The sequence below is a fragment of the Cherax quadricarinatus genome, chromosome 2, assembly GCF_038502225.1.
Source record: "Cherax quadricarinatus isolate ZL_2023a chromosome 2, ASM3850222v1, whole genome shotgun sequence".
In the NCBI taxonomy this organism is placed as follows: Eukaryota; Metazoa; Arthropoda; class Malacostraca; order Decapoda; family Parastacidae; genus Cherax; species Cherax quadricarinatus.
The window spans coordinates 80,641,466-80,667,406 of NC_091293.1; the positions used below are offsets into that span (position 1 = coordinate 80,641,466).

The 25,941-nt window shown below is 39.6% G+C and overlaps 1 protein-coding gene across 1 annotated transcript in view; it reads left to right on the forward strand.

Moving 5' to 3' along the window:
• LOC128688410 (PAX3- and PAX7-binding protein 1) overlaps window positions 1-25,941 on the forward strand; it is a 198,569-nt gene that overhangs the window by 88,783 nt on the left and 83,845 nt on the right. The window contains exon 8 of the mRNA XM_053776269.2: window positions 1,978-2,167. Coding sequence (XP_053632244.1) covers window positions 1,978-2,167 — 190 coding nt within the window. The remainder of the gene's footprint in view (window positions 1-1,977; window positions 2,168-25,941) is intronic.

Sequence of the window (25,941 nt, forward strand, 5' to 3'; positions counted from 1 at the left end):
TGAAATTTGATGGAAAACTTACGGAATTATGCTCTCGCGAAGTTAGCGGTCTCGGCGATGTTTACAGATCGGCGATTTTGCCCACTTTGAGCCCCATTTTCAGCCAGTTCCACTGTACTAGTTGACAAAAAACATGAATATTTTGCTAGAACTCCATATTTTCTATTGAATGAGTGCAAGAAACCACCCATTTACCAATTTCAACTATCCAGTTCAGTGGTCAGAATTTAGCAATTTTGCCAATTTCACACAAATTTCAAAAGATGCCAATTTCCGAATAGGGTCCAGAACAAACAAGAAATACATTCCTGGCACTAAAATGACATTTCCTCTGTTCATTAGTCACGTCTCAAGGCCCCTCTTATATTCTTTTGCTTTCCACTTTGAATTTTTATTCTCACAAAAAATAGAAGATTTACTGTTATGCAGACTACTGCATTAGTGTAAAAAATGGTATGAATCATATTGGCGCACTTGCAAAAGAATATTAGACTCACCAGTTGACGTGTATTGGATGCTTGGCATGATTTGTTTACTTTTGAACTTTGGTAAAAATCGAACATTTCTGCTACTTTGAGCTCAATTTCAAGGTACTTTTCATTGTAAAACCAGTCAAAATCATCTCAATTTCTATGATATGCCTTCCATTCTATAAAATGAGACCAAGAAAACTAGAATACAGCAATAAATACCATACGAAAATACAGTGCAAAGTCACTGTTTTATTCCAAAAAAACGGTCAAAGTTTTTTTTTTCTCGTTATGCACTGTGTGCTGCAGGATATTTTTTATACCATGCACACTGACCACATAGACCCATTCTTTCATATGGAGGCCTACCAGCTTTCTCCCACTAGATTTGAGGGCGCTAGAATTTAGGCGTACTAGTACGTCAAAAACCCTGAGTCGTAAGCCGTACTAGTACGTCCGAAACCCTCAAAGGGTTAATGATAATTTTGTTTGGAATGATAATGCAGTGCCAAATTTGATTTTTTGTTTATAACACACTGGCTGTCTCGCTCCTAGGCAGGGCGACCTGAAAAAAAGGAAATGCATTCTCCATCACTCTGTCTCTGTCTTGCCAGAGGTGTGCAGATACTACAGTTTAGATGCCCATTCAAACAGCAAATATCCCCACCTCTCTTTCAGAGCTCAGGCTCTGTACTTCCTATCTCCAGAACTCTAAGTCCAGCTAAGTGGTTTCTCTGAAACCTTTTGTTAATGTTACCTTGCTCACACTCCAACATGTCAAGTTATAAAAATCACTTGTCTTCACTCAGTCCCATTCAGCATACTCATACATTCCTTCTGAAAGTTCAAGTCCCTTGCCTACAAAACCTCCTTTAACCCCCTCCCTCTAACCTTCTCTCCACAACATATCTTACTTCATCCTCTATAAATGCTCAAACCATCTCAACAACCCTTTCTCCACACATTCAAATCTCCAAACTATGAATTCTCTGCATAATATTTACACCACACATTACCCTCAGACTGATGTGCAGTATTTATTAAAATTCCTGAAGATGTTTTTAATACACTGGTTGTCTCACACTGTGGTAGGGTGACATGAAAAAGAAAAATTCAGCATCATTTACTCCATCACTGTCTTGCCAGAAGCATTCAGACAGTACAGTTCAGATGTCAGGATATAATATGGTAATTGATCTTATTTAATGTGAGAACATTGCATTACAGTCAGTTTGGTAGAATAAAGATGGTGTGCCTTAGCTTGATGTTATCAACAAGGAAACGCTACAGATATTATTATCTTGGAGTTTACTTAGAACTGCTATAAGTGGAAATTTTTGTGTTTCTTTGAATAATTTTGACAGTAGTACTGTATTATAAATCATTTGTTTGATTCTTGTTGTATTAGGTATATGTGTTTGTTTGACTGATTTATTTTTAGATGGGAGAAGCAGCTCTTAAATATATTTTACGTCTCGTGTCTTCCCTTTTGTCTCTCCCCACACAGTCGTGTGAGCCTGGAGGAGGTGTACCGGCGGCACCAGACCGAGGCAGATACTATAATAGATGATTTGGTGGCATGCAAATCAACTATATCCCGGTGCAACTTGGAACGGCATCCATTGACCAGCATCTTCCAGTTTTATCAAGATATCCGTGGGTATGTCACTGACTTAAGAGACTGTCTGAATGAAAAGGTGGGTTCACATGCAACCTTGCAGTCTTACTCTATGGAAATGGAAAGGTTAATGATAGGAGGTGGGTAAGGGGAATTGGATTGTCTTGAACACAGTCCAATGTTCCAAGATGGGAAAAGAAGATTTGTGAGCGATACAGGTTCAAAATGTTCACCTCTCGGTAAGACACTGTGCTTCAACTGGGAACACACATCTTATCAATGTGGGCATAGGTAGGACGCTTCCTGGATGTTTCAAGTTTTTTTTTCATATACCTAGGCAACAATTTGTTGACAGTCTACATACTATTCTGAACAACTGAGTAAGTATTACTGCAGCTGGAGCTCATTATTAAGTCAAGGCTTAATGGAAGTGCCGTATGCAGACATAAAGTTTAAAATCACCTTCCTCCAGGTATAAATATTTATGTAAGTCAAAATCTTTGGCCTTGTTGTGTTCTTTATCCTACTACATCACAATTTCTTCCTTTAACTCTCATGAATGTTAGTTTTTTCTTTGAGTAAAATACATACCAAGTACAATACAGATATAATAGAATTGGAATATTTTGTATTAGGAGAAAAAAGTAAATGTTCATTTGCCGTGTTATGGATCTGCTCTTGTTATGGATCTGCTCTTCAGTACAAGGTAGGTAACAAATAATGCCGTTTCCTTAAGACTAAACTTAGCATAGCTTTTAAAGAAGCAACTTGTCTCTTCTGTAATGTATTAAGAGAAACACCAGCAGCTACCAGTACATAATGCATCAAGAAATTTCTCCCTGGCTGCAGTGACTGATAAATAAAAAGATGAAATGCAGTGGAATGATTTTTATACATTTTGTGAACATTTTCACTAAAATTGTAATTTAGTAATTTCTTGCTTAATCTGGAAAATGTGCCTTGTGATTCTGATTATTAAGAAAAAAATAGAAAGCTTTGTTAAATACATTAGTGTGTGAATTAGAGCAAAACTTATTTTTTTTATTTGGAATATATATTCTTAAAATAAGTACAAATAGAGTATACACCACATGTTTTGTAAGGACAGTGTTTCTGAAATTAGAGCTGTACATGGAAATGTGATTCTTAAAGTGAATAATGTGCCAGAAAATTGGGTTCTTGTTCCATAACTTGAAAAAAGACTGGGATCAAACCCATCATATTTTAGCCAGCCCCTCAAAAAATATGCCAAAATTCCAAGATGCCCTGGTCTACTGTGCCATCAACACTTCAAACATCAGGTGCCAAGTACCACTGGACATTTCACTCGTGATGCGAGCACATATGTGGTTGTGGAAAGTACAGGACTAATTTCATTCTCCTCGCATTTGGAATACCAGTTTCTTGAGCAGTACACACACAAATGCATCCACGAATGAGTGGTTTTAAGCAAATAATATTGCGACTTGCCAGGCAACAAACTCTCAATATTTTGGCATGCCTCCCGAGAAGCCTGCCAAAATTCCAAGACACCTTAGTTCACTGAGCCATCAGAGGGGAGGATCCAGGATGGTGGATGGTTGTGGGGGGAGGTGGAGACTGGAAGTAGTGTGATGGTGACTGTGTGAGTGGTAGTGGTGGTGACTGTGTGGGTGGTAGTGTGATGGTGACTGTGTGGGTGGTAGTGTGATGGTGACTGTGTGGGTGGTAGTGTGATGGTGACTGTGTGGGTGGTAGTGTGATGATGACTGTGTAGGTGGAGGTTACTGGGTGGGATGGTGTGAGTGAAGGTGTGTGGCCTTGAGAAAACTATAGATACAGGTGGTATGGGTGGGAGAGAGGCATGGGTGAGGTTGCTGAGTGCAAGGCAGGGAATGGAGTAGAGACAATCGGTATGGCGGAGGTATGTAGATGAGGTTTGGTACTAGACACACACTAGAACTGAGGCAAAGGAGGTTGTGCACAGTGCTAGTCACGGCATTATGCTGGGTGAGCGCCCCACAACCCTTTCGAGGACGACCCCTACCCCTCTTTCCTTCCCCTATAGATTTATATGCTTTCCATGTCATTCTACTTTGATCCATTCTCTCTAAATGACCAAACCACCTCAACAACCCCTCTTCTGCCCTCTGACTAATGCTTTTATTAACTCCACACCTTCTCCTAATTTCCACACTCCGAATTTTCTGCATAATATTTACACCACACATTGCCCTTAGACAGGACATCTCCACTGCCTCCAACCGTCTCCTCGCTGCTGCATTTACCACCCAAGCTTCACATCCATATAAGAGTGTTGGTACTACTATACTTTCATACATTCCCTTCTTTGCCTCCATAGATAACGTTTTTTGACTCCACATATACCTCAACGCACCACTCACCTTTTTTCCCTCATCAATTCTATGATTAACCTCATCCTTCATAAATCCATCCGCCGACACGTCAACTCCCAAGTATCTGAAAACATTCACTTCTTCCATACTCCTCCTCCCCAATTTGATATCCAATTTTTCTTTATCTAAATCATTTGATACCCTCATCACCTTACTCTTTTCTATGTTCACTTTCAACTTTCTACCTTTACACACATTCTCAAACTCATCCACTAACCTTTGCAATTTTTCTTTAGAATCTCCCATAAGCACAGTATCATCAGCAAAAAGTAACTGTGTCAATTCCCATTTTGAATTTGATTCCCCATAATTTAATCCCACCCCTCTCCCGAACACCCTAGCATTTACTTCTTTTACAACCCCATCTATAAATATATTAAACAACCATGGTGACATTACACATCCCTGTCTAAGACCTACTTTTACCGGGAAGTATTCTCCCTCTCTTCTACACACCCTAACCTGAGCCTCACTATCCTCATAAAAGCTCTTTACAGCATTTAGTAACTTACTACCTATTCCATATACTTGCAACTTCTGCCACATTGCTCCTCTATCCACTCTATCATATGCCTTTTCTAAATCCATAAATGCAATAAAACTTCCCTATCTTTATCTAAATACTGTTCACATATATGCTTCAATGTAAACACTTGATCTACACATCCCCTACCCACTCTGAAACCTCCTTGCTCGTCCGCAATTCTACATTCTGTCTTACCTCTAATTCTTTCAATTATAACCCTACCGTATACTTTTCCTGGTATACTCAGTAAACTTATTCCTCTATAATTTTTACAATCTCTTTTGTCCCCTTTCCCTTTATATAAAGGGACTATACATGCTCTCCGCCAATCCCTAGGTACCTTCCCCTCTTTCATACATTTATTAAACAAAAGTACCAACCACTCCAACACTATATCCCCCCCTGCTTTTAACATTTCTGTCATGATCCCATCAGTTCCAGCTGCTTTACCCCCTTTCATTCTACGTAATGCCTCACGTACCTCCACCACACTTATATTCTGCTCTTCTTCACTCCTAAAAGATGGTATACCTCCCTGGCCAGTGCATGAAATTACCGCCTCCCTTTCTTCCTTAACATTTAAAAGTTCCTCAAAATATTCTCGCCATCTACCTAATACCTCCCTCTCCCCATCTACTAACTCCCCTACTCTGTTTTTAACTGACAAATCCATACTTTCCCTAGGCTTTCTTAACTTGTTTAACTCACTCCAAAATTTTTTCTTATTTTCATTAAAATTTCTTGACAGTGCCTCTCCCACTCTTTCATCTGCTCTCCTTTTGCACTCTCTCACCACTCTCTTCACCTTTCTTTTACTCTCCATATACTCTGCTCTTCTTATAACACTTCTGCTTTGTAAAAACCTCTCGTAAGCTACCTTTTTCTCTTTTATCACACCCTTTACTTCATCATTCCACCAATCACTCCTCTTTCCTCCTGCCCCCACCCTCCTATAACCACAAACTTCTGCCCCACATTCTAATACTGCATTTTTAAAACTATTCCAACCCTCTTCAACCCCCCCACTACTCATCTTTGCACTAGCCCACCTTTCTGCCAATAGTCATTTACATCTCGCCGCATAATACCGTAACAAAAATCAAAGGCCCACCATACAGGGGGGTCTTTTTTCATCAGTGCATTATGCTGGGTAGCAACCGTTAGCATAACATCATGGCCTGCCGCCACACTCCACAGTGACTCCTCAGTTCTCACGTGGCTGCCATGGTGAGAGGAAGTGTTGCAATTTTGTCTCTCATCCGCCCCATCTTTTGTCTAGTGTTCCCTTTGGTTTTGGGGCTATACGTGTTTGATTGTAGATAAAAGGAAGTCTTTAAAACCTGAAACTATAGCTCAAATCATTGGGCTTCACAGAGCTGGGCACCAGAAGAAAGAAATAGTGGAGAATGTTGGTGTGTGTGAGCATTCAGTGAGGAACTGGGTGCAGCGTTTCAAGGCTGGTGGCAGTGTCGAGTTACCGTCTGCCAAACCTCAGCCTGGTCCCTCAAAGAAGGCATCTGTTTGTACCTTAACTGTGTTAAAGAAGCAGTTAGAGTGTACACCTAAGGTAACTGCTAGAGAAATGAAAGAAAAAACCCCACATCTTCTCTGAGGTGTCTGTAAGAACTTTTAACAGATGTGTGTCAGAACTGGGCTACAGTGGTCATCGCCAGGTTAAGAAATTGATCCTCTCCAAGCTACAGAAGAAACATAGGCTGGATTGTGCAAAGAAATACCTTCACTGGAATCTTCAACAGTGGTCTGAAGTACGTACTTTGGAGTGATAAAGCAACCTTCACCTTCACCATCACCTTTAACCATGAGGGACATGTGTACGGGCCCAGAGGTGGTGACCTGCTAGACCCATGCTACACCTATGGTACTGCCAAACACCTAGACTTGCTCATGGTTTGGGGGTATTTCAGTGCTCAGTGTGTTTGTGAACTCATTGTACTTCCCAGAAGCCAGTATATGAACCAGTATAATTACCTGGAGTTATTGTGTGACAATTTACCTGAGGCTTTTGACAAGTGTGGGGCTATGGTTTTTATGCAGGACGGTGCATCGTGTCATACAGCCAAATCTGTAGTTCAGTGGCTTAAGGACTGTGAAGTGAGGTTCTTTAATGACTGGCCAGGCAATTCCCCAGACCTAAACCCTGTCAGACACTGCAACTTCTTGGGATCTTAATACTTGGGAATTCTTCGCTTGCCTAATTCTTGGGGACGACCTACTTCCACATTGAACAAATGTGACACCACCTATGACTGCTGCACCTCTCCTACCAACGGTTTATAAGCTCCTTCTCCGCACGTATGCCGTATTCTATGCAAGATTGATGGACTGACCACATCGACTCAAGGTTGAGGGACTGATTACCTCATTCTCCTGTTCTTCAAGATTCTCCTTTGTATGGACTGATGAAGCCACTGTGTGGCGAAACGTTTCTTCAATAAAGATAGAGTTGCACATGTGTCTAATTTATCAACATGTCGGTTCTCTGAACCATTCATCTACAAACCTAAGCCCTATTGAGAACCACTGGCCAGTAGTGAAATGAAGTTTACTGGGCAGGGATATCAGTTCCAACCCGTGGTTGGAGGCTGCTCTACATTAGGCATGGAATAATATACCTCCCCAAACCCTCAAGAATTTGTGAGAGTCTTTCTACATGGCCCAGGAACATGATTAAGTGTAAAGGATGCAACACCAAGTATGAAAACCTCAGTGTACAAAAATATAAATATTATAATCTTTCATGGTATGTGTTTGTGTTTTGGTACGTGTGTGGGGGAGGGGCAGCATAATGCCGTGACTAGCACCGTACATTAACCTTTTCACTGTCGTAGCCCCCAAAATTTACATTGTCATGACTTTTAAAAAATGTAATAATTTTAGCTTCTGAAATGGTAGAGATTCATTTTCTGAAGGTAAAGACACCAAAAAGTTGCAAAATTTGATGGAAATCTTAAAAAAAATTATGCAGGCTCAAAGTTGGCAGTCTGAGCGTAATTTATGCTTCGGCAATTTTGTCCTATTGTAAACCAATATCATTGTTTAGCTATTTCACTAATATTCCTTCTGTTCTGTTGACTGAACACAAGAAACTGCTCATTCATCTATCAGGACTTCCCTGTCATGTTCATAGAAGTTGCTAATTTTTTCAATTTTATGCAATGAAAAAAAATTAATTTAAAACATAGTTCAGAATAAACAGTGTATGCATTCCAGCCACTAAAGCCACCTTTTTTTTGTTCATTACTCACATCCCCAAGCCTCTTCCACATAAAACTTGCTTGCAATTTTGAATCCATCGTCACACTATGACAGTGTTCTCCATTGAAGACAACACAAGACTCCAAGCAGACATCAACCAAATCTTCAAATATGAAGTTCAATGAAGAGGAATTACATCTATACTCAGATATGGAAAACTTGAGAAAATTAAAATTGTATCAAGGTATACAACAAATTGTAACAATGCAATAGAACAAGAAAGTAATGTAAAGGACCAGGAGTGATAATGTCAAAAGATCTCACCTTCAAAGACCACAACAATGTAGTATCTACCACATCTGCTAGAAAAATGATAGGATGGATAGTGAGAACCTTCAAAGCTAGGGACGCCAAGCCCATGATGATTCTCTTCAAATCGCTTGTTCTCTCTAGGCTGGAATACTGCTGGAGACATTGCAGACCTGGAGAGAGTACAAAGAACTTTCACAGCACACATAAGAACGATAAAGCACCTAAATTACTGGGAATGGTTGAAATCTTGTAATTTGTATTTCCTGGAATGTAGGCAAGAGAGATACATGATAATATACACTAGGAAAATCCTAGAGGGATTAGTACCAAACTTGCACATGAAAATTACTCCCTATGAAAGCAAAAGACTCGGCAGGAGTTGCAACGTTCCCCCAATGAAAAGCAGAGGCATCACGAGTACACCGAGAGACAACACAATAAGTGTCAGGGGCCCAAGACTGTTCAGCTGCCAGCATACATAAGGGGAATTACCAATAGACCCCTGGCTGTTTTTAAGAAGGCACTGGACAGGCACCTAAAGTCAGTACCTGACCACCCGGGCTGTGGTTCATATGTCAGTTTGCATGCGGTCAGCCATAACAACCTGGTTGATCAGACCCTGATCCACCACAAGGTCTGGTCTCAGACTGGGCCATGGGGGCATTGACCCCCGAAACCCTCTCCAGGTATACACAAAAAATGGAAGTTATATCCTATTTCATGGCTAATAAAATATATCTAGGAATAAGTGGTAATAGTTTAGGTTATCCCAGATAGAAATAGATCTAGTAAAAACCCATAAAACAGATTTGGGGGGGTAAGGGGGAAATCTAACCTTCCTTAGGAAAATTGCCAAAAATATTGTATTACCACTTTGAGCTCTATTTCCAACATCGTCTGGTCTGCAACAGACCAGAATCATCAATATTCATTAGTTTGTCTTCCACTCTCTTAATTGATACCAAGCAACAGCCAATAAAACCATAAAATACACCCTAGAAAATACCTCAAAGTTGCTATTTTAAACCTAAGGCAAGGTCATAATTTTTCTTTTTCCATCATATACTGCTGGTGGCAGGATTTTTTTTATACTGTGTACACTCACCACACACTCATTCTCTCATGTCTAGGCAAAATTTACCATTCACAGAATATTTGAGGGAGCTGTGCTTCAAATGTAGATCTGCATGAGCGACACTGGCGTTAGTGACGTAGATCTACGTCCCTGGGTGTCCTAAAAGTGAATTCTGTTAAAAAAACAACAGAAAAACACACCACAGATAGTTTTTGGAGAAAATGTTCATTATTATATATAAATGTAATTATTTTGGATAGCACTGACAGTGATGCCAGTGTTATATTCAGCATACTTTTGGGAATAAAGTTATGTAAATAAAATATAAATGTAATGATGATAAAATCATCAGATTTATGTGAGGATTGCCAGGGTTTATCACTGGCAAACATCAAGTTGGTGTCACTAGTATTTCAGCCAGCAGTGACTGATACCAGTTGTAACTTATGCAATATACCATACATTTTAGTGAAGGTAAATAAATAATAGAGAGATGAGTGTGAAAAGATGAGATTCATGTGAGGACGCTGCCAGAGGTGGACCACTTCTGAGCCACATATTGATTTTTTCCGTTTTAACGTGTTTCAGGGACTACCACACAGTGAATGTATGTACCCTTCTTTCCATATCCACCATGGATGCATTTAAAGAAAAGACTACCTGTTGAATGCACAAATGCTGAACTTGATCTGCAGTGGTAATAGAGGGAATGTGTTCGGGGACCACAGTGGCTGCCTTACCCAGACTTTAAATTATTCAAACATTTTGTTCTGCAGTATTTTGGATCCAGGTGTCCCTGGTTTTATGTGGTAGACAGATTCTAGGCTTATGGCAGCTGTAGTAATCATATATCAGGTCATAAGTGCTGGATTATTTTTTAAAGAAATTTTATTACATTTTGTGATCTGCACTGATCACATAATTCTTGCATAACTGGGGATTACTGCAATATGTAGTTGATGTGCTGTAGTAGAATTGCAAGCTGTGGATCTAGAAGCCAAGCCAGTGGATATATATATATTGAACAAAAGTTGTGAATCTTCAGCTCCAGCTTGTGATAGAGGCATAATATGGTATGCAAGTCAGAATTGTAGAAACTAAGCTTCAGGATAATACCATAATATCATGTGCTACTTGTTGGTCTACAAATCCAGCTTGTGGGTGATGAGCAAAATAACCTAAAACAACTTGCAGATCAGGACACTTGAACATGCAGAACCCGTGGGTATAGCAGAAATACAGTACCTCTGAAAGAAACAAATATTACATACGTACTCTTGATGATTATGGCACACTTCATTACTAGCTTCAAGAACTCAATATGTAGGTGTAACATAGTCATTAATTTTTTTTACCAATTTCTCCAGAATTATATTCAGTTTTGCATACTCTGTATCTTAGAAAATACCCATTGAAGGGGCATGAGGAGACCCCCCCCCCCAGAATAGTATTTAACCCCTTGACTGTCACAACCCCAAATCCTGAGGTGTTTCCTGGTGTTATAAAATTTCCAAAAAAAAAATATACATATGTATAATTTCTTATGAAATGATAGAGAATCTTTTCCCGATTGTAATGACACCAAAAGAATGAAATTTGATGGAAAATTGACGGAATTACACTCTCGCGAAGTTAGCGACCTTGGCGATATTTACGAATTGGCGATTTCGCCCATTTTGAGCCCTATTTTCGGCTAATTTCATTGTTCCAGTCGACCAAACTCATAGCTATTTCTTTAGAACTCCATTTTTTCTATCGATTCAGTACAAGAAATTGCCCATTTACCAATTTCAACTACCCAATAACGTGGTCAGAAAATTTGCAGTTTGGCCAATTTCACAAAAATTAAAAAATATGACAAATTCAAAATAGGGTCCAGAATGAACAATGCAGACATTCCTGGTTCTAAAATAACATTTTCTTTGTTCATCAGTCACGTATCCAGGCCCCTCTGATATTACTCTTGCTTTCTATTTTGAATTTTTATTCAAACAAAAAATAGAAGAGTTACTGTTATGCAGACGTTATTTATACAATTATTACAATATTGGAATATTGTAATACATAATTGTATAAATAATGTCAACCCATTCATGACTGCATATTAGAATGGCTAGTTGGACATTTATTGGAAAATGACATCATTTGTTTACTTTTGAACATCGGCAAATATGAAACATTTTCCCTACTTTGAGCTCCATTTCAAGGTTCTTTTCAAAGTAAAACCAGTCAGAATCACCTCTATTTCTATAATATGTTTTCCATTCCATCAAATGAGACCAAGAAAATGATAATACAACCATAAATGCTATACAAAAATAGACCACAAATTCAGCATTTTAATTAAAAAAAACGTTCGGAGTTTTTTTTTCTCATGCACTGCGTGCTGCAGGATTTTTTTTTATATGGTGCACACTGACCACACAGACCCATTCTCTCACATGTGGGCCTACCAGTTTTCTCCTGCTTGATTTGAAGCCGCTAGAATTTGAGTATATATGTCAAAAACGGTGGCTCATAAGACGTATATACGACCAAAACAGTCAAAGGGTTAATGATTAAACTGGCTCATAATGTCTTGCCATAAAAACTGTTTCATGGTGGTTTGTGCAAATCTTACTAGTGCCTTTCATAATACAGTGGACCCCCGCATAGCGACCTTAATCCGTGCAAGAGGGCTGGCTGTTATGCGAAATGTTCGCTATGTGAATGAATTTTCCCCATAAGAAATAATGGAAATAAAATTAATCCGTGCAAGACACCCAAAAGTATGAAAAAAAAAATTTTTTACCACAAAAAAATGTTAATTTTAGTACACACAAACTGAAAAAGGCATGCACAATTACATGACACTTACTTTTATTGAAGATCTGGTGATGATTGATGGGATGGGAGGAGGGGAGAGAGAGTGTTAGTGTTTAGAAGGGGAATCCCCTTCCATTAAGACTTGAGGAGGCAAGTCCTTTTCTGGGGTTACTTCCCTTCTTCTTTTAATGCCACTAGGACCAGCTTCAGAGTCACTGGACTTCTTTCGCACAACATATCTGTCCATAGTGGCCTGTACCTCTCGTTCCTTTATGATTTGTCTAAAGTGGTTCACAACATTGTCATTGTAACAGTCACCAGCACGGCTTGCAATAGCTGTGTGAGGGTGATTTTCATCAAAAAAGGTTTGCACTTCAAGCCATTTTGCACACATTTCCTTAATCTTTGAAGTAGGCAATTCCTTCAATTTCTCTCTCCCCTCCTTTGAACCAGTTTCCGCAGGTCTGGCCTCTTGCTCTTGAAGTTGATCTATCAGCTCATCAGTGGTTAGTTCTTCATTGTCCTCCTCCACCAACTCTTCCACATCATCCCCACTAACCTCCAACCCCAAGGACTTCCCCAATGCCACAATTGATTCCTCAACTGGTATACTCCTCTCAGGGTTAGCCTCAAACCCTTCAAAATCCCTTTTGTCTACACATTCTGGCCACAGTTTCTTCCAAGCAGAGTTCAAGGTTCTCTTAGTCACTCCCTCCCAAGCCTTACCTATAAGGCTTACACAATTGAGGATATTAAAGTGATCCTTCCAAAACTCTTTTAGAGTCAATCGAGTGTCTGTGGTCACTTCAAAGCACTTTTGAAACAGAGCTTTTGTGTACAGTTTCTTGAAGTTGGAAATGACCTGCTGGTCCATGGGCTGCAGGAGAGGAGTGGTATTAGGAGGCAAAAACTTCACCTTAATGAAGCTCATGTCCCCATAAAGTCGCTCTGCCACGTCTGTAGGATGACCAGGGGCATTGTCTAACACCAGGAGGCACTTAAGTTCTAATTTCTTTTCAGTTAGGTAATCTTTCACATTGGGGGCAAATGCATGGTGTAACCAGTTATAGAAAAAGTCCCTAGTGACCCATGCCTTACTGTTTGATCTCCACAGCACACACAAATTATCCTTGAGGACATTCTTTTGCCTGAACGCTCTGGGAGTTTCAGAGTGATACACTAATAAAGGCTTAACTTTGCAATCACCACTAGCATTGGCACACATCAACAAAGTAAGCCTGTCTTTCATAGGCTTATGTCCTGGGAGTGCCTTTTCCTCCTGAGTAATGTAGGTCCTGCTTGGCATTTTCTTCCAGAACAGGCCTGTTTCATCACAATTAAACACTTGTTCAGGTTTCAGTCCTTCAGTTTCTATGTACTCCTTGAATTCCTGCACATATTTTTCAGCCGCTTTGTGGTCCGAACTGGCAGCCTCACCATGCCTTATCACACTATGGATGCCACTACGCTTCTTAAATCTCTCAAACCAACCTTTGCTGGCCTTAAATTCACTCACATCATCACTAGTTGCAGGCATTTTTTTAATTAAATCCTCATGCAACTTCCTAGCCTTTTCACATATGATCGCTTGAGAGACGCTATCTCCTGCTAGCTGTTTTTCATTTATCCACACCAATAAGAGTCTCTCAACATCTTCCATCACTTGCGATCTTTGTTTCGAAAACACAGTTAAACCTTTGGCAAGAACAGCTTCCTTGATTGCCGTTTTCTTGGCCACAATAGAAGAGATGGTTGATTTGGGTTTCTTGTACAACCTGACCAGGTCGGTGATACGCACTCCACTTTCATACTTATCAATGATCTCTTTCTTCATTTCTATAGGAATTCTAACCCTTATTGCTGTAGGGTTGGAACTAGAAGCTTTCTTGGGGCCCATGGTCACTTATTTTCCAGAAACAGCACCGAAAACACTGTAATAATACGAAATATTCCGATTGTATGCTTGAATGTTACCGCGGAGGCTGGCTGGTAAACAATGCCACCGGCGGAACATATGAGGCTGGCTCAGGCCGCACATTGGACGCGTCTCGGACGAAGGCCGCTGAGCGGGTTTTTGGGCGCTATGCGGGGCAAAATTTTAGCGATCAAAGCGTCCGCTATGCGGATTGTCCGTTATGCAAGGCGTCCGTTATGCGGGGGTCCACTGTATTTGTTTGCTATTATGTTGAATAAATAAGAGTACTGTATGTAAGTTAGGAAGACTGCTATGTCTTTCAGGCTATCATATGTCTTCATATTATAATGTCCTTATATTGACAGTGTTTCCTGAGGCAAATTTGCTTCATTATTGTCTGTTTTCTTTGATGATTTTCAACATAGATATCAGACTTGTTTAGTGATTTATAGCTGTGTGTTTCATTCATCTCTTATTAGCATTGCTATGCAGAAATGTATCCACCATAAACTTGTCATTTAGAACGGTTTGAAAATATTCTATGATGAGTGGTAATTCAGGGTTGCAGAGATATTTATTACTGCATATTTATGGTATAATTGAGCTTCTGCACTCAGTATAATCACAGTAGGAATAATGTAAGTAGACTTTATTAAAGTCTTGTTACAAAAGGGTGATGTGGATCATATGGAGAACAGGACATAAGGTGAGATAACTGAACCAAAGTTGTTTCGTCAACAAGCTTCAACTAAAATATTGGTAAGTATATAAATATGAGTTAAGGCTTAAATTTTAATATAGTCTTAAAGCAGTGAAACATGTTATAGGTGATAATTTGTGGATCAAGACTGTTGGATATAGTTATAAGGTACTGTATATTAACACTTTCTACTTACACTGTAGACTTTTATACTTAGCCTTGGTGGGCAGAGGCCAACGTTTAAAGTTAAGGTAACAAAGCAATTTATTTTATATTTCACCAAAATTCTCTCACTTTCTTGTGTTGCTCAAGTGAGGGGCTTGATACTGTACTAAACTTGTCTCTCACTTTCTTGTGTTGCTCAAGTGAGGGGCTTGATACTGTACTAAACTTGTCTCTCACTTTCTTGTGTTGCTCAAGTGAGGGGCTTGATACTGTACTAAACTTGTCTCTCATTTTCTTGTGTCATTCATGACAGGGGGCTTGATCCTCAACTGATACTCTCTCGTGTAGTCAATATGAGTTTTCATGTCCTGGTGAGGTTTTGATAATTTTCAAGTATTTTTGAGGACACACTGTAATATACTGTAGTGTAAGACAGCCAGTGAGAGCCCAAGGTAGCCTAGCACCAATATGTATGAATTAAAATAAAGGATGAGTGTAGAGGGGAAAAAATAATGAATAAGGAAAGAGTGCATGGTGTATGTTTTTTTTTCTTCTAACATGATTGCATTACATCCAGAGTACCATGGCAATTGTATTAACAATTGAAAACTTGTTAAAGTTTCTGAGCTCCAACTTATTTCCAGTACTTAACTCATCTTGTGAGCATACAGGATGGGCAGTGCAATACTCGTCTCCTGAGCATATGAGATGGGCAGGGCAATCTTACAAAGTTGTACAGGAGGGCCCTGGCTTACAGTGCTTTGCTTCTCGGCTCTTTGTTAATAAAGACATTTCAAAGTACAGTAGGACCCCTCTTATACGGCAGGTTAGGTTCTAGGCTACCGTTGGAAAGCAGAATGCCGTTTGTTTCCATTTATAAATGTCAGATAATAAGCTTATACTAACATGTACGTAACAGTGCTCTTGTATGGGTGTGAGGCATGGTTGGTGAATGTTGCAACAAGGAGAAGGCTGGAGGCAGTGGAGAGGTCATGTCTGAGGGCAATGTGTGGTGTGAATATAATGCAGAGGATCTGTAGTTTGGAGATTAGGAGGAGGTGCGGGATTACCAAAACTATTATTCAGAGGGCTGAGGAGGGGTTACCGAGGTGGTTTGGACATGTAGAGAGAATGGAACAAAACAGAATGACTTCGAGAGTGTATAAATCTGTAGTGGAGGGAAGGAGGGGTAAGGGTCGGCAGAGGAAAGGTTGGAGGGAGGGAGTAAAGGAGGTCTTGTGTGCGAGGGGCTTGGACTTCCAGCAGGTATGCGTGAGCGTGTCAGATAGGAGCAAATTAAAACAAATGGTTTTTAGGGCTTAATGTGCTGTTGGAGTGTAAGCAAGGTAACATTTATGAAAGGATTCAGGGAAACCGGCAGGCTGGACTTGATTCCTGGAGATTGGAAGTACAGTGCCAGCACTCTGAAGGAGGGGTGTTAATGTTGCAGTTTTATAACTGTAGTGTAAGCATGCCTTTGGCAAGACAGTGATGGAGTGAATGATGATGGAAGTTTTTATTTTTCAGGCCACCCTGCCTTGGTGGGAAACGGCCGATGTGTTAATAAAAAATAATAAATAAATTAGGGGAGTATCTTAGGCAAACTTAGGACTATTGTGTAGGCAATAGCTATATTAGGAATTTTGTATTTACAGTCATTTGGGTGAGTGTAAGTGTAAATTAGGAGAAATTACAGACAACAAGAGTAAATCTATTTTGTTTTGGATGTGTTCATGAATACGTAGTTCTGAGGGCAACATAAGCTTTTAATACAGTTAACCCTTTCAGGGTCGACAGGCCCTCACCTAAACTTGTTCTCAGAGTCAAAAAAAATTTTGGAAAAAAAAAAAATTTCCTTACGGAATGATAGAGAATCTTTTCCCGATCATAACGACACCAAAAGTATGAGATTTGATGGAAAACTTACGGAATTATGCTCTTGCGAAGTTAGCAGTCTCAATGATGTTTACGCATTGGCAATTTCGCTAACTTTGAGCCCTATTTTCAGCCAATTCCAGTGTACCAGTCGACAAAAATCATAACTATTTCACTAGAGCTTGATTTTTTCTATCAAATGAGTACAAGAAACCACCCATTTACCGATTTCAGCTATCCAATAAAGTGGTCAGGAATTGGCAATTTTACCAATTTCACACAAATTTCAAAAGATGCCAATTTCCAAATAAGGTCCAGAATAAACAAGAAAGACATTCCTCTGTTCATTAGTCACGTCCCCAGGCCTCTCTTACATTTCTTTTGCTTTCCACTTCAAATTTTTGTTCTCGCAAAAAATAGAAGATTTACTGTTATACAGACTACTGCATTAGTGTAGAAATGGTATAAATAATATCAGCGCACTTGTGAAAGAATATTAGACTCTCCAATTGACGTGTATTGGATGCCTGGCAAGATTTGTTTACTTTTGAGCTTTGGCAAAAATCAAACATTTCTGCTACTTTGAGCTCAATTTCAAGGTACTTTTCATTGTGAAACCAATCAAAATCATCTCAATTTCTGTAATATGTCTTCCATTCTATAAAATGAGACCAGGAAAACTAGAATACAACAATAAATAGCAGACGAAAATACACTGCAAAGTCGCTGTTTTCAAGCAAAAACACGGTTGGAGCTTTTTTTTTTCTCATTATGCACTGTGTGCTGCAGGATTTTTTTTATACTGTGCACACTGACCACACAAACCTATTCTTTCATATGTAGGCCCACCAGCTTTCTCTAGCTACATTTGAAGGCGCTAGAATTTATGCTTACTAGTATGGCACCAGCCCTGGCGTGCAAGCCGTACTAGTACGGTACCAACCCTGAAAGGGTTAAATATTAGCATTAAAAACTTGAAATGAATCGGAAGAAACATTCACAAGTTATCACCAGAAACTAATATCCTATTTTTTTCATTTAAATGTCAAATTGGCACCTACATAGCTCAAAACTAATGTAAACTTCCTCTAATAAACACCAGGCTTGAAATTTTAAAGAATGAGAAGAGGCATTTTCTACAGTGCTCATCACGGCATTATGCCAGGTGAGCACTCCGGCATAATGCCATGACGAAAACCAAAGGCCTACCATACAGGTTTCTTTTTTTCATTAGTGCATTATGGCGGGTAGCAGCTATTAGCATGAAGTCTCAGCCTGCTGCCACAATGCAAAGTAACTCGTCAGTGCTCATGTGGCTGCCATGGTGAGGGGAAGTGTTGCACGTTTGTCTCGCATCCACCCCATCTTTTGTCCCATGTTCCCTTTGGTTTTGGGGCTATACATGTTTGATTATGGGTGAAAGGAAGTCTTTAACACCTGAAACTATAGCTCAAATCATAGGGCTTCACAAAGCTGGGCACTAGATGAAAGAAATAGTGGAAAATGTTGGTGTTTGTGAGCGTTCAGTGAGGAACTGGGTTCAACGTTTCAAGGCTAGTGGCGGTGTTGAGTTACCGTCTGCCAAACCTCGGCCTGGCCCCTCGAAGAAGACATCTTTTGGTAGCTTAACTGTGTTAAAGAAGCAGTTACTCTCTAACCGCTTCTTTAACAGTTAACAGTAAAGGTATGAACAGATGAGTGAATAGTATAGTGTGAGTAGGGCTGATTGTGGTACGTAGTAACGTATTTTAGAGAGGATCCCAACCATTTTGGATGCTTTTTTTTTTTTTTGTTATGTGTTGGACATGGGTGCTGAATTTCAGGTTGCTGTCAAGGTGCAGGCCCAGGAATTTGCCCTCATTTTGTTTAGCAGTAAGAGTGTTGTCAATCATAATGTTCAGTTGTGCAACACCTGCTCTGTTACCAAACATAATATAAAAGGTTTTGTTAGTATTAAGTACAGTCGAACCTCAAAAATCGAACAGCTCCCAACTCGACCAATTATGTAAGTGTATTTTTGTAAGTGCTTTTATAAGTGTATTTTTGAGGGTCTTAAATGGTCTAATCTAATTTACATTATTCCTGATGGGAATAAATTCGTTCAGTAGTGGCACTCGAACAGCCTTCTGGACCGAAGAAAGTTCGATATTTGAGGTTCCACTGTATAATTTATTGGCAGTCATCCAAGTCGATATTTTTACTAGCTCTTTGTTAACAATGGTGTTGTGGGAGGCAAGATTTGGGCGGGAGGTAACATAAGTCATGTCATCAGCAAAGGTGTCAGGATACATTGGGAAGATCATTGATGTATAAGAGGAAGAGCAGGGGGACTACGGACACACCCCAATGGCACTCCAGTATCAAGTAGTCATGTTGATGAGATTGTGTCATTGACAGAGACGTATTGGTACCTGTTAGTAAGATAGGATTTGAAATAGGCAAGGGCATGGCCTCTTGTACCATCATGGTCAAGTTTGTGCAGGAGTATGCCATGGTCTACTATATCAAAAGCTTTCCTTAGGTCAATAAAGAGTCCTAATGGATATTCGTTTTTTCCAGAGCCGTGTAGAGCAGGTCTAGTATTTTTACAATTGCCTCATTTGTGCTCTTGTTTTTTCTGAATCCAAATTGGCAGGGGTTGAGTATGCTTTGTGCTGTTACAAATGAATATAATCTCTTGTGCACGAGTTTCTCGAAGATTTTGGATAGCAGTTGAGGTGTATGAGTGAGAATGATCACTGAAGAAAGAGTAGAGTATCATGAAGGCAAAATCAAATGAACAGTTATGGAGACAGCATATAGAAATTTAAATTTGAGAAGTGTGCTTAAAATAAAAGTGGATTGTGAGAGGTGGGCAACAGTAAAAGTATATATGCTTTAATAGTGAAGGAGGAGGCTGCTTTGGAGGGCATCATGGGAAAGTTTGTAGTGTTGGGGTAAATGACAATAGGGCACCTTTAACCTTTTAACTGTGTCCAATATACATTTCTCGGCCTCAAATTTGCCACATGCTAACTACCTCGTGTTTCCTAGGAAAATGAATCCAGACTGCATAGGTATGCATGGGGAATTGAGTAATATCACCCATCAAACATAGGGTCACAATGGCTGGCTGACACCACAACCTTATTGTTCAGTCTAAACACCAGTGAAATTGAGGAGGATTTTTTTTTTTAAAGGGACAGCAATGGTTGTGCAACTAGGAATGAAAGAAGTGCCAGTTCAACCCAAGATATAGTAATGCTGTCTACTTCTGGTCTAGCCACATAAAGCAGATGCTGACACTTCTTTACCTTGTGAAACGAACACCGGTGAAGCATCACTCTTGATATGGCTCTCATTTGTGTGCTGTTTCATTTTTCTGTGTTCACATTGTAGGACATAGTGATTGTGACATTGATGGTGCTTTCCTTGGTATCAGGAAATAGCATGCAGCACCAACACCATCTGTGACAACAGCTGTGGCAGTGCCAACAGTGGTAACAACAGTACAAGGCATGCCAGCATAAGCACCACTGATGACACCATCACCTGTGACAAAAACACAAGCTGTGGCACCATCAGCTATGACAATAACACCAGTAGTGAAACCACCACCATCTGTAACAATATTACCACTAGCTGTGACACCAACAGCAGATATTATATACTCACAGACAAACAGGGTGTGGAACTGGCAGGAAATTACTTCCTTCGTGTCAGTTGTTTCACAATTTGATGATGATAATAGTGGAATTTAGCCAGATTATCCAAAAACAAATGATTCCACTGAACTTGACTACTTTGTTATTCTTCAGTGAACTATTGTTATGTTACCCAGTCATATATCTATTACAAGTACATGATGGCTAACTCTTATGTTTCACTGAAATCATGGCTTTGAAAGTGGAAGGACACTGTGGTTACAGAACTATCTCTACAATACTAATGCTGATGCCCCACACCCATAAGACTAATATAACAGTATTGGAGTACAGATAAACTTTCAGTGAAATGCCTATTGCTTGTTTTCTCTTATTGCTGCATGTGTTGCATTTCTCTGATAAAAGCAATCCTCAAGAGAGATGATTTGCTTTACAAAATCTGCTAAGTGATTATGTACCTGAAACATGAATTCAGTGAGTACTCTTTATTTATTCCAAGGAAGACTTTCCTTTAAGCAATATATACCAAATGACTGGTTTGGTAGCAGACTTTTCTTTGATATGTGATTGTGAGACTGGTATAGTGCTAGATGTTACTGTGTATGCAGGAAAACACCAGTGATGTGTTAAGACTCCCTGGTGCAGTTGTAAAGAATATCATTGCTAAATGTAGGCAAAGGGCATACCTTATTCACAGATAATTGATAAACAAGCCTTTCTCTCTGATTTCCTAAAGGTGAACAATGCGGACATGCGAGAGACACTGTGAGGAAATAGGAAATATGTGCCGTCATTCACAAAAATCACTGGATGACAGTGAAGTGCAGGTATTTCATATCAGTAACATAATGGCATTTCAGTAGCATGACAGGAGATGTGACAATGTTGACGACCATCTGCAAGCATCAAATGAAGGAAAATGGAAAGGTTGACTGGCAAACAGATACACATACATATTTTGACACCACAGCTATTGGATGTTGCAGTGCAAAATGCATATAATATGTTAGAAGTGAAACAACATAAACTCAAATTGGCTGATTCCCATTTATCTATCATAAGACAGATAACAGAAAAATACCAGTTGAAGACTGAGCCAAAATGTCACCACCAGGGCAATGGCGGTGACATTCTCAACGTTATCAGTATCGGCTGAAGCCTGATGTATATTCCTGATAATATTCCTGCTACAAAGAAGTAGAAGAAAGCATAGAAATGATGTTACTTACGTCAACACAAGGAGAAAGCCAAGCAAGTTAATACATACTTGATACAATTGTAAGTTGTGTGATATTCCATTGTGCCTTAAACCATGTTTTGAGGACTATCATACCTTGAAACATTTCTTGTATGTCAATTAAAATATGTATATTGTGTTGCATGATAGAAACGGTTATTAGGTAAACTTTATTTGTACAGATTCTAAGGGATAATGATAGTGTTCTTATTGTGCAGTGTGCTTCCTGACATATTTACAGTATTATTTTTGCTTGAAATCAGGATATTTTTGTTCCAAAATGAGGTACTTGGTGTTAACCAGCACATACAAAAAAAAAAAAATGAAAAAAATGCACTTTATTTTGCTTAGAAAACTGGAACCCCCCCCCCCCCTTTCCCCCTCAAAAAAAATAAAAAACTAATTGGGGGTTTTAGTGCCGATGTTGCCAACAGCACGTTGATTTTGGCCAACTTCAGCACATAAAATGGTAAGTTTTATAAAAAAAAAAATCAGAATCTTTCTGCATGCTCAGAAATTTATTTTCCAGTTATACCACAGTTAAGGGGGTTAATTGAATTATGCATATAAGGTGGTTTGGCATAAAGGCACTGTATGTTTAAAGTACTAAAATACTGTTTGCAAAAACCCCACATTGTGATGGGTTCAGTGAACAAATAAGAATATTTTCTAAAAATTTGCCTGTCTTCGTTAGTTTGATTATTTGCCTTCCAATTGTAGCTCAGTATCTCTCCACTTTAAACTTTTTTTTTTTTTTTTTTTTGTATGTGTGTGAATTCTTGTTGTCTATTGTTCACCTTTCTGTAGTTCAGGAGATAGATGGTTACTTTGTTACTTGATAATGGACAAAGAATACATGCTGATTTATTAATTAATGTAAACAGCTGTAAAGATTGAAGTTTGCATTCCCTTACCCAAGGAAATATAGCCTGTGAACATTAACCCTTAAACTGTCCAAACGTAGATCTACGTTTTTTCAACATCTGAAAGTATGTAAAAAAAAGTAATTTTTTTTTTACATTTGAAAACATTTAAAAAAAACTTTGTGAATGTAGATCTGCTTGGACAGTTTAACCCTTAAACGGTCCAAACAGATCGACGTTCAAATTCGTAGTGCTTCGAAAGTAGATCTACTTTTTGTTACATAGTTTCAAATATACCAAAAAAAATGTAGATAAAAGTTTTTTTTACACATTTTCAAATGTAAAACAAAAAAGAAGATCTACATTTTTTTACATACTTTCAGATGTTGAAAAAACGTATATATACGTTTGGACCGTTTAAGGGTTAATAATAGTATGTAGAAAAGCAGCATAGCTGAGTGTGCACTGTAGGTGTCCCAAGAAAACAACTTCAGGAACTTCAGCAACCAGTGTTATGGAACTTGATCTCCTTCAAAAGTGTTCCTTATAGTGTTGAAGGGGTTCTTGACTGGAGGAATCAGACCTCTTCTTCCAACCCTCCCTCTCTCCATTTGGCCAGATTAGTGATGAAATTCTCCCCTTTTGTGAAATTCAGAGAGAAAGGCAGCCACTATCAGCTTTGTTGTAACATAGCTTCTGTAAGTAATACTGGAGTGGTTGTGTCACTCCACCTTATGGAAATTAGATCATCTTCTAAAGGGCATAACAGGTGACACTCCAGTGAGACCTTGGGTGGCCATCTTTCAGGGCCTCTGATAACAGAAGTATTACCAGAGGTTGCCTGCTGATCTAGAAGTGGCAGCTGAGAGTGTATGACTCCTGGTGTTCATTACATTTTACCCACTACCATATTAGCTGAAAGATGGTTGCATGGTTAATTCTCTCCTCTAGTGTGGCAGTTTTGCTCAGTCAATTCTGGAGGTACCATCCTGGTGTTGTGCACTGGATAGAGCAAGAGGTTTCTTCTAGAAACAACAACACTAAATGGGGCAGCAGAGGTCACACTAGTTCAGGGTGCATAGTTTCTTCTAGTTTATTATTGGAGCTACCTCCTATTTTGCACATCATGATATGTGAGACAATGGCTGATTCTCCTGGATCTTTAATAACTGCAGCACCCTTTATTGACCCCAGTGTGGTCATAAACCCTCCTCACAACCTGAAATTGTTTTTGGGCAATCGTTTGTTGCCTGAATCCATTAATGGCTTTTAAACCACCCTTGTTTTGCCTTGAACATGTACCTGGGTTTTCTCATGACAATGATGATACTCGGATCGATTGCAAGTCGGAGGGTGGGTGGGCTCAAAGTTATCTTCCAGAGGACCTTGACCAACAGTAGGAAAAAAATGGGAGTGATAATGTCAAGAGGATCTCGTCTTCAAAGACCACGATAATGTACCTGCTGCATCTCCTAGGAAAATGGTAGGATGGATAATGAGAACCTTCAAAACTAGGGATACCAAGCCCATGAAGATTCTCTTCAAATCACTTGTTCTCTCTAGGCTGGAATACTGCTGTACACTAACTGTCCCCTTCAAGGCAGGCAAAATTGCTGATCTGGAGAGTGTACAGAGAACTTTCACAGCACACACAGGTATGATACGGCACCTAAATTACTGGGAACGGTTGAAGGCCCTTGATTTGTATTCCCTGATTCCAGGCGAGAGATACACGATAATATACACTTGGAAAATCTTAGAGGGATTAGTACCAAACTTGCACATGAAAATCATTCCCTATGAAAGCAAAAGACTCGGCAGGAGATGCAACACTCCCCCAATGAAAAGCAGGGCCGCCATGAGTACACTGAGAGGCAACACAGTGAGTGTCCAGAGCCCAAGATTGTTCAACTGCCAGCATACATAAGAGGAATTACCAATGGACCCCTGGCTGTCTTCAAGAAGGCACTGGACAGGCACCCAAAGTCAGTACCTGACCAACCGGGCTGTGGTTCGTACGTATGTTTGCGTGTGGCCAGCAGTAACAGCCTGGTTGATCAGACCCTGATCCACCACGAGGCCTTGTCTCAACCGAACTGTGGGGGCTTTGACCCCAAAACCCTCTTCAGGCAAACTCCAGGCTTGAAAACACACCATCTGGAAACCTCTCTCCAACATTAAGTACATACTTAGAAATCTAAACAGGGCAAAACTCTTTTCCCTCAACCAACAAACCCAGTGGATTACTGTACCTCACACTGTCATATTAGCAAGGAACTCGGTTTCCTCTACCTGCCAAAATGTTACCTTCCATGCCTTAATTAAGGAGCTGGAGGGTTGTTGTTGCTGTAAATAACACGAATCGGGCCACAATCTGTCACAAAAATCTTCTCATTAACTTGACGGAGTTATGTTACAAAGTAACAGAAATGAGGCATGAGAAAGATGGTGGATTGCAAATTCTTAGACTGCATGAATTCATTTGTTACTGTACCTCACAGGAGATTGGGGCAAAAACTTGAGCAGCAGCAGCAGGAGCAGGATAACGGGGAATGTACTGCATTGGATAAAGGAATACCTTAAAGGCAGGAAGCAAAGAATGATTGTCCAAAAACTGATGTCAGAAAGGTAAAATGGGCTCTGCAAATATTAGGACCAGTATTGCTTCTGATGTATGTGAATGACATATCATAAGTGATAGAGGTATCCTCATCCTTGTGTGTGCTTTCCACTGTACTCCTGAATGAGAACAGCCTTACATTCAGCATTGCCTTTGACAACCTTGATGTTTGCCATCATCTAGAGAGTCTCTTTGATGTCCTCATCTGAGTCCCAAGTTGATGGATCTTTGTGCAGGAACACAAGGTAGATTTTCGTCTGGCTGTGTGAGCCATATCATACCTGTCTGTAAAGCTGTGTTTTGATTCTACCTCTAGAATATCGCTGTGTAGATTGTTATACTTCCTGACCACTCTAAGGCTTAAAAAGTATTTCCTAACATCCTCATTCAGGTTTGTGCTTTTAACTTCCAGCTGTGACCTCATATACCTGAGCCCTTCCTCTCAAACACTCCCTATCCACCCTGTCATTTCCTCTTGAGTATTTGGTGCATTGGGATCATGCT